This window comes from Schistocerca piceifrons, chromosome 4 (assembly GCF_021461385.2).
Source record: "Schistocerca piceifrons isolate TAMUIC-IGC-003096 chromosome 4, iqSchPice1.1, whole genome shotgun sequence".
Taxonomy (NCBI): domain Eukaryota; kingdom Metazoa; phylum Arthropoda; class Insecta; order Orthoptera; family Acrididae; genus Schistocerca; species Schistocerca piceifrons.
The window spans coordinates 763,180,163-763,190,544 of record NC_060141.1 but is presented as its reverse complement, the minus strand read 5'-3'; the positions used below and the strand labels follow the sequence as shown (position 1 = coordinate 763,190,544).

Genomic DNA, 10,382 nt, shown 5'->3' with positions numbered 1-10,382 from the left:
AGGTGTACACGATCAAAGGCAGAGCCACGTGTGAAAGTACCCACGTGATTTACCAACTGACCTGCCTACACTGTGATGCATTCTATGTGGGAATGACCAGCAACAAACTGTCCATTTGCATGAATGGACACAGGCAGACAGTGTTTGTTGGTAATGAGGATCACCCTGTGGCTAAACATGCCTTGGTGCACAGCCAGCACATCTTGGCACAGTGTTACACCGTCCGGGTTATCTGGATACTTCCCACTAACACCAACCTATCCGAACTCCGGAGATGGGAACTTGCCCTTCAGTATATCCTCTCTTCTCGTCATCCGCCAGGCCTCAATCTCCGCTAATTTCAAGTTGCCGCCACTCATACCTCACCTGTCTTTCTACAACTTCTTTGCCTCTACACTTCTGCCTCGACTGACATCTCTGCCCAAACTCTTTGTCTTTAAATATGTATGCTTGTGTCTGTATGTGTGGATGGATATGTGCGTGTGTGCGAGTGTATACCTGTTCTTTTTCCCCCTAAGGTAAGTCTTTCCGCTCCCGGGATTGGAATGACTCCTTACCCTCTCTCTTAAAACCCACTTCCTTTCGTCTTCCCCTCTCCTTCCCTCTTTCCTGATGAGGCAACAGTTTGTTGCGAAAGCTTGAATTTTGTGTGTATGTTTGTGTTTGTTTGTGTGTCTATCGACCTGCCAGCGCTTTCGTTCGGTAAGTCACCTCATCTTTGTTTTTATATATAATTTTTCCCACGTGGAATGTTTCCCTCTATTATATTGATAAAATTAGTTTCTTAGGATGATAACGTATAGAATGGATGATGCAAGTAAAAAACACTATTTACAAAAATGATTACTAAAATTTTATTATTTCTTTAAAGCCGTTTACAAGAATATAACAATAACATTTGTTGAATAGTTTGAGATAAAATATATGGCAAAGTGAGGTATCAAAATTATAACACATCATTTGCACTGATCTCCAATATACTGAACACTGATGTACATAGTAAATAGTAACTTTGGTATCACAACTGTTCGATTTATGCATTCATTGCTCCAACTATGGCATCTGGTGCTCTTCCAAATAGTTGTAAAATTCTTATTATGTACTGGAGCAGTGCGTACCTTAACCGACCATACCTGCGACAATTGAAATAAATATTAAATTGTTTACTACTATATATTAGCAAATAATTGTGCTAAAGGAGAACTGTGTAGAATGACAACCTGCAATCTTAAAAAAATAGAAATTTTGTTTCAGTCTTCATTTGGAGCAACTATCGATTTAAAAGTGACTTGCATTGGCAACAAAAATTTAAATATTGCAAGTAAAATGAAATCTTTTTTGTTCAGAGCAAAACAAAGACAACATTTCATGGCAATGACACAACAGCTGTTACTATGCCAGAATATTATTTACTTGCAAAGGTTGGCGGAACTTTAAACATAAACACTGACAGTTTAAATGCTTCTGGCTTCTGCTGTTTCCCACATAGAGAAATGGCTTTCTATAATTAGAAATGGCATCTGTTATTCTTCAGAGAGAAGATCCACAGACAGGACTCATTTCTACCTTTCATAACAAAAACAATGCAAATCAATAACATGAAAACATTACATTCCACAGCCAGTCACAATTCTGAATATTAGCACTGTACAACAACTGTAAAGATGTGTAAACTCATCTTTGGTAGACAAGCCCTACACGTGATCATTTGAGTTATGTTATAGTAGTGTTTTGACAGTATGCACTTAAACTAAAAAATATATGTGAAGCTGTACTGTGGACACATTAAAACTTCTACTCAAATACTTATCTACCATTGCTACATAACTGAGGCATACAATAACATAACTACAGATGTTAATCATACAACATTTCTAAGCAAATATTAAATTGTCTTTAAGAGTGTGTGTTGTGGGGAAAGGAAATGGTAGTAGTAACTTATACATAAATACTTCCTAATTAAAACTGAAAAAGTAATAATTTAAATGTAACTGTGTGAAATTAGTGACATATCATTCAGTTACGAGGATAGATTGCTACACACCGTAAAGACGACATGTTGGTTGCAAACAGGTACAAAGAAAAGGCTGTACATTAAAATTCCTGTCAAAACCTTCTTTAGAAAAGAGGCTTTGGCTGAAAGTTCTGTGTGTAACAGTCTTTTCATAGTGCCTGTCTGCAACTCAATGTGTCATCTTTTTGGTGAGTAGCAATCTATCCTTCATAACTGCTGATGTTCTAACCTGAACTCTCCATTGTTTGATATATTGCACAGGAACACACACATGCAATAGCACCAAATTATGTGTAAAATATCAGATAAGGAAGTATTTTTGAAAAACTAAGAGACAATAATGTGTGATAGTACAGTTGAATGTGTGTACTACTGCTAGAAAAAGAGCTAGTGTGTATGCTGTTTTCAGCTATGAATTACTGTACTCCAGACAATAATTATAGCAGTTTATAACACTATATACGCATATGGTGTGTGAGTGTGTGCGCAGAGGGATTACAGAATAAAAAATGAGAACTGCTAATTATTGTAGACACATTAGCTATCAGCTATGTTTGCACATAGTCACAAGGCTCAAACTCAATGAAATTCCTGCTCAGAAGTGTTGTGAGAATGGAGCATTTGCAAAGAAATTATTGTATTCATGTGTATTTAGCAATGGAAAATCGGCATTTACTTTAACATATCTAATTTGGTCACACAAAAAAAGCCTACTGGTAGGTTTGTGTAATCTCAATTTCCTGTGAAAACTTCTTCATCTCAATACCTTCATTTATTTGTAGGATAATTTAGAGTCTTTACCTCCCCGTAGGATTTATGTTCGCTATACCTCCCTCTGGTTATTCCCTGATGCCTCAGCACGTCCTGTCGTCTCTCTCTTCCAGTTCACTTCCTCCACATATTCCCACTGTCACTGATTCTGTGGGAATATTTCTTATCTCATCACTCTAATTTTCAGCATTCTTCTGGAACACCACATGTCAAATGCTTCAATCCTCTTCATGCCCAGTTTTCACAGAGCCCACGATTCTCTTTCATGCAACACTGTACATTCTTAGACATTCCTTTCTCAAATTGCTCTCTTTGTCTGTGCTAGTTTGCTTCTTGTATCCTCCTTGCTTCCAAGGTAGCAGAATTCCTTTACTTCATGTAAAGTTTTTTGTCGCACTCCTTTCTGCTACTCCTCAAAACTTTCATCTGTCTGGCTTACTCTCAATAACTGTGTTCTGTAGACTGTCCACTTAACATGTCCCTTAATCATTCTTCACTTTCAGAGGGCAGCAATGCTGTTAGTGAATCTCATCAGAAACACCCTTTCACTCAGAATTTAATGCCATTTCTGATCATTTTTTTATAGACTTTATTACTTCTTCGATAAGCAAGTTGAACAGTAGAGGAGACAGACTGTGTCCATACCTTATTGTTCCATCTTGCTTCTTGTACACATTGTATATTACACATCTTTCCCAATAGTGCATCCAGTTTTCCAATACAATTAAAATGTATTGCACCACTTTACATCGCCATAAGATTTTTCTAGGTTGACAATCCCTATGAAAGTGCAAGGATTTTTCTTAATTGTTGCTTCCATTATCAAGCACAACATCAGAACTGTCTCACTGGTGCCTTTTACCTTCCCTAAAGCCAAACTGATCATCATGTAATAGATACTAAATTTTGCTTTCTGTTATTCTGAGCAACAACTTGGATGCACGAGGTGTCAAGCTTATTTTGTGATGCTACTTAAATTTATGTCAGTGCTATCTTTAGGGTTGTGTGGATCATATTCTTTGAAATCTCTTTGTATGTTGCCAGTCTCTCAGATTCTACAGACTAACTTAAATTTTCGATTGGTTGCCACTTCCCCCAGTGCTCAGGAGAAGGAGAGGATAGTGCACACTTTTAAGAAAGATGAATAATACACATTACATATACAAGCCAAGATGGAACAATAAGAATCAAAGAGCAAGAGAGTAGTTCTCAGATTAAAAAGGGCAAGGCAGAGATGCAACAGCCTGTCTCCTCTACTGATCAACGTGTACATCAAAGAAACAATTATGTACATAAAAAAAGGTTTGAATGTGACATCAAAATTCAAGTTTAAAGGATACCACTGATTAGATTAACTGACAACATAGCTATTGTCTGCGGAAATCAGGAAGAATTACAGGATATATTGAGTGGAACAAACAGTCTGTTGAGCACTGGGGGAAGAAATTCTGAAGAAATGTTATCTACTCCTTCTGAATTGTTTTGTCGCACATATTCTTAAGCTCTTTCAGACTCTAATGCTGGGTCCTCTAGGTCTTCCAAGTTGATATCCATATCACCTTCTGTCACATCAGCAGACAGTTCCTTGCCCTAGTAGAAACCCTCAACATACTTTTTCCACTTATCTGCTCTTTCCTTTGTGTTCAACAACAGAATTTATTTTAAATTATCTGAAAATTATTTTGACTTCTATACAATTTCCAGTTAGATTTCTTTGCACTTTTTCTGTAGCAACTTTACCTTAGCTTCCTTGCATTTCCTATCGATTTCATTACTAAGTGAATTCTACTGTTTCTGTATTCCAGTTGTTCTGTGGTCGTGGAAAACGGGCAGCAAGCCTGAACCTTGAGGCAGGCCTTTAAATAATTAGCTCCCTAAATAAGGCTGACGAGTCAGTGTGCTGTTGTAGAGGATGTTTGTGAAAATTGTTTCCTCTTATTGGACAACAAATACTTTCTGGTGCTGATTAAAGCATATGTAAATAAAATTAATTACTCTTCTGCATCTCCGTCAACGAAAAACAATGTCAAACTGCAGAAAATTATGCATGTGTGATGAAATAACTTTTGTAAGACGTCAATTGTAAGTAGTGATTAGTCTCACATTCAGTTCTCTGACAAATAAAATTGTTTATTCCACAGCAAAAATATTTCCATTATGCCAAGATTCCCAACCTATGATTCATTAAATGCCCTCTTGTGCCCATTTCTTTATGTATGAGAGCCAAATCCAAGACATCTCATGCTTCATTTCATGTGTGTATTACGTGCTAGTGGACGATCATAATGTAGTTATCATTTCGAGTTGCTAGATGTCACTGCTGTGCACTATCTCATGCGGAGCTAATGCATTCTTGCGTAAGTTTCCGCTATTACATTTCTAGGCTATTTGCTGCTACTTATGGCTGCTCCTCCCCTGGGCTAATTCCCCTCAGCACTGTCTAATATAATTGAACTGTATTCCATTACTCTTGTTTTACTTTTACTGATATTCACAACCTCTCTTCATTTCATCCAACTACCCTTCTAATTTCTTTGCTGTCTATGATAGGATTAAATGTCATCGGAAAACCTTAACACTTATTTCTTCTCCTGATCTTCTTTCCAACTTTCTCTCTCATTGCCTTCCCTGCCTGATCAACGTAGAGACTGAATAAGGTGGCAAATATGCTACACCCTGTCTCACTTCCTCCTCAACTAATGCCTCCCTCACATCCTTCAATTCTTTAAAACTGCAGTCTGGTTTGTGTAGATAACCATGTACTCCTTGTCTTTTATCCCTGCTATCTTCAGAATTTCGGAGAGTGTATTGCAGTTAACTTTGTCAGATGCTTTCTCTACACCTTTAAAATGCTATAAACATATGTTTGTCTCTTGCAATTTGTATGCAATCTTTACTATCACCATTTATTTGCAGATTATGCATCAAATAAGAAGATGAAGATACATTTGTCTCTCCGAGACATACTTGCCTTTCAAATGCTGCTTATACTATTATGTAACTGAGAATAAAACACTTGTTATCTCACCATAATTTCATTTCAAAAGATGTCCTTTCTCTGAAGGCCAAGACTTTATGGGAGAGGCCAGCTCCTTCAAATTTAAAGGCACCTTGAGTTGCACTTCTAGCCATCACAGTGTAGCGGTCAACAGGATCGCCATGCTCTTTTGCTATTGCTCTTATTGTGTTTATGTTCCTGCAATTGAGATAAGATAAAATGTAATGACAAATGACAACACTCAGATCATTAGAAAACTATAAAAACTACATCAGAAATTAACCTTCAGGACAGAACAGTGGACAAAAAAATAGAACATAACACACAAAAATGTGGCACCCAGAAAAAAGTGTCACGTATATAATGTATTCAAAATGAAGTTTTAACTAGTGGTAGGAAAATCACCATGCACCTTAAAACTGAACATATGAATGGTAAAAAGAGGAGAGGAGGAGAGGGAGAATGGATTCTCAAATCTTTCAAATTTCCATTTTTCATTTGAGCTACACTTGTATCGAAACGGCAAAGTGGTTGACAGTTGAGCACAGAAAACATCAGTTTTTTCTGTTCGTTGTCACCTCACACATGCAGTATGACCAGGACACTTCTGGCAAATTCACAGTACTGAATTTCCTTTGAAGGACTGTAAAACTTTTCTGTCTCTCTTTCACTACTGGCTTTAGACATTCTGTTGTGTAAAATGGACATGCTGCACAGGGGAACAGAGCACATTACATTAGTGGTCACATTCTTACTCTGCAGAAAAATAGTGGTAATCATCATCTGAGGTAGGGTAGCAATATAAAGGCAGTGAACAGAACACTAGGTGTGACCAAGTGCATGATCTGACTGTTTGTTGCTACTGTAGCCATACTGTAAACAGCCTAGTGTCAAACATTTTTTAAATTATGATCCAGGTATAATATGTATAATGCCACTGGTCAGAGGATGATCCTCCTCCTCCTCTTCATCCTCCATTCCAGTGTTAGATGAGTAGTAATGGCCTTCAATTTTTTGTATAACCAATATAATTATCTGTTGCCACAAAAATGCCTTTCATCACTGTTAATGTGATACTGGAAAAAAGAACAAATTAGAATAGAAATAATGGATTCAACTCCTTGTTTATGTACTTAGCCAATACCTCCCCACTTTCTCTGTACAGCAAGTTGTTACCTCTACAAATTTTATCATATTCACTGATATTATATAGTTTTTTCTGCCACTGTTTTGTTTTTAGGACAAGTTCTGTTTCCCCGTTTTCAACACATCCTCAGAAATAAAATTATTTATTGAAAAAACAAAAATTATTGTTACAGTTGGGTTTGCCAAATCATTACCATTTCCATAATCATTTATGTAAACAATCTTCAAAATGGCACTAAATATAAGGGAGAAGAGAGAAGGGGAACACTGTTGACCAGGGAGCAACAGCAAACTGGTACACACCGTCTTTTAGAATTGTAATGTTCCTTCATCTGGAAAGAGAGAGGAAAAATTTGGAAAAAAAGTATACTATTCTGAATGTTAGGTAAGGAAGTCACCAAAGAGACACTCCAGGTAGAGGAGAGTCTGAAAGGACCAGATTAGTTATGAAATATCATTTGGTTGCTGACTTCTTACTTGTGTGCAGTTACTGTGGGCAAATGCATATAGTACGTAAATCTGTACTTACCTTACCTACATTTTTCCACTAGTTTCTAAAGGCTTATAATTAAAATGTTTACAAACTATGCAATATTGTTTGTTTAATGATGCACCTCATAGAGAGACACTGCATAAAGTGTCTTCATTCATATCCATCTGAATTTTATTACTTCACTTTATACATATTATTAAGTTTCAGAAGAATTAGTAGCTCATTTTATTTTTCCTAGTGTCAGATAAATTAGTCTCTAATAGCATATTTAAGCATATGTTAATGGATTACAATTTTGAACATGCCATTTCTTGTTCTTTTAGGCAGAGACTCAAAGTTAACGAGGCATTAATGATATTCCTTTTCCATTTTACATTGATCTACTTTGCACAATTGCTATTTTCCTAAATTGATAATTTCCTAGATCATGTTTATTGAAAATAAATGGTCCTATATGATTGGCCAAAGTTCATGTCACTTCTGTTTATAAAATGGGTAAAATAAATGGATGTGGAAAATTACTTGCCAGTATCCCTACTGGCAAGTAATGCCAGCTGGATCTTAGGCCACTTTTCATACTCAGGCATTATAATGTTGCTGGAGAAAAAGACACTTCTTCCAAATAACATGCAAGGTCTCAGGAAAAACAAAATGTCTGAAACACAGTTTACCTTTTTCACACACACACTATTTAACATAAAGAAGAACATGTAGGTTCTGTCTGTCTACATTTTCGAATGAGTAAGATGAAATCTGATTCAATTTTTATGCAAATGTGTGATCAGCTCAAAGAAATAGGGACTAATAGATAACAGAATATTACACTGGACAGAACAACAGAAACAAAAGTGACACTGATTGTCACCAAGGAAGCACAACAAGTCTGTTTATGTTCAAAAAATACATGAATGATTTATCACATTAGGTCAAAAGCACTATCAGATTAATCACTGACAATTCTGTTGTCTACAGAAAAGTATTGTCGCGGAATTATTGTAAAGAAGTACAGAAAGCATAGGCAGTATTTCCACTCGGTGTTATGCACTGCAGCTCTCCCCTAATACAGAGAAATGGAAGGTAATGCCCATAGAAAAGAGAGGGAAGTTGACAGAAATTGATTACATAATGAGCGATAAACTTCTGAAGTTTGTAACATCACTTAAATAGCTGCAGATTATAGTCTAAAGTGATACCAAATGCGAAAATGCAAAGCAGGGAAAGCAAATACAAAACTCAAGTTTTGTAGATTGGGGTCTGGTAAACTGTAAAAAGCTAATGTCACCAATTATAGAGTAGCACTCATGTATTGGGAGTTCTTATACAGTCAGCATGACAGCAGACACTAAATACACGAAAGTGCCAAAGAAACTGGTATACGCATGCGTATTCAAATACAGGCAGAATATGGTGCCTATATAAAACAACAAGTGATGGCGCAGTTGTTAGATCAGTTATGCTTCTACAATGCCAGGTTATCAAGATTTAAGTGAGTTTGAATGTGGTGTTATAGTCAGCACACAAGCGATGGGACACACCATCTCCGAGGTAGCGATGAAGTGGAAGTTTACCTGTACAATCATTTCACAAGTGTACTGTGAATATCAGGAATCCTGTAAGACATCAAATCTCTGCAGCCAGAAAAAGACCCTGCAAGAATGGGACAAACAACGACTGAAGAGAATCGTTCAACGCAACAGAAGTGCAACCCTTCTGCAAATTGCTGCAGATTTCAATGCTGGGCCATCAACAAGTGTCAGAGTGCAAACCATTCTCCGAATCATAATCGGTATGGGTTTTTGGAGCCGAAGGCCCACTCGTGTGCCTTTGATGACTGCACCACACAGAACTTTACGCCTTGCCTGGGCCTGTCAACACCAACATTGGACTGTTGATGATTGGAAACATGTTGCCTGGTCAGACGAGTCTCGTTTCAAACTGTATCGAGCAGATGGACGTGTACGGGTATGGAGACAACCTCATGAATCCATGGACCCTGTATGTCAGCAGGTGACTGTTCAAGCTGGTGGAGGTTCTGTAATGGTGTGGGGCGTGTGCAGTTGGACTGATATAGGACCTCTGATACATCTAGATACGACTCTGACAGGCGACATGTACGTAAACATTCTGTCTGATCACCTGCAACCATTCATGTCAATTGTGCACTCCGATGGACTTGGGCAATTCCAGAAGGACAATATGACACCCCACACATCCAGAATTGCTACAGAGTGGCTCGAGGAACACTCTTCTGAGTTTACACACTTCTGCTGGCCACCAAACTCCACAGACATGAACAATATTGAGCATATCTGGGATACCTTGCAACATACTGTTCAGAAGAGATGTCCACCCTCTCATACACTTGCAGATTTATGGACAGCCCTGCAAGATTCATGGCGTCAGTTCCCTCCACCAGTAGTTCAGACATTAGTCGAGTCCATGGCATGTTGTGTTGCGGTACTTCTGCATGTTCGTGGGCCCCCTACACGATATTAGGCAGGTATACAAGTTTCCTTGGCTCTTCAGCGTAAATCAAAGATTTGGTACTAGACTCACAAGCAATACATACAGTCTATATGTAGAGAAATTGAATCAGAATTTCTAGGACAAAAGGTGATAATGTTCTCGCAGAATCCTGTTGGATAAATTTAGAGAGCTAGTAGTCAAGAATGACGCATAAGGACCACAGCAATAACGTAGGATAGCTGAGTGCGCATACTGTGACGAGTTTACAGTTATTTCGTCCCTGGCTTCATTCATGCTTGAAATAATCGAGAAAGTGTCTAATAACGATTCAAATTAGCCTCTGCCATACCATGCAATGTGGCCTCTGAAGTATATTTTTAGGTGTAGATGTATGTACTTGAATTCCATTTCTCTGGACATTCAAGTCCCTCCCTCTGCAATATGTGAACCATCAAGTTTTACTTCTTGTATGCCGGTTTCATTAATTTGTGCAT

The 10,382-nt window shown here is 37.6% G+C and overlaps 1 protein-coding gene across 2 annotated transcripts in view; it reads right to left on the bottom strand.

The window, feature by feature from the left end:
• Positions 1-830: 830 nt before the first annotated feature.
• Positions 831-10,382, bottom strand: part of LOC124796242 (uncharacterized aarF domain-containing protein kinase 5) — a 173,349-nt gene continuing 163,797 nt past the window's right edge. For both annotated transcript variants that reach the window (XM_047260332.1, XM_047260333.1), the window contains exons 10-11: positions 5,814-5,981; positions 831-1,133 (exon numbers count right to left, since the gene is read on the bottom strand). In XM_047260332.1, coding sequence (XP_047116288.1) covers positions 1,034-1,133; positions 5,814-5,981 — 268 coding nt within the window. In that variant the 3' untranslated portion in view covers positions 831-1,033. The remainder of the gene's footprint in view (positions 1,134-5,813; positions 5,982-10,382) is intronic.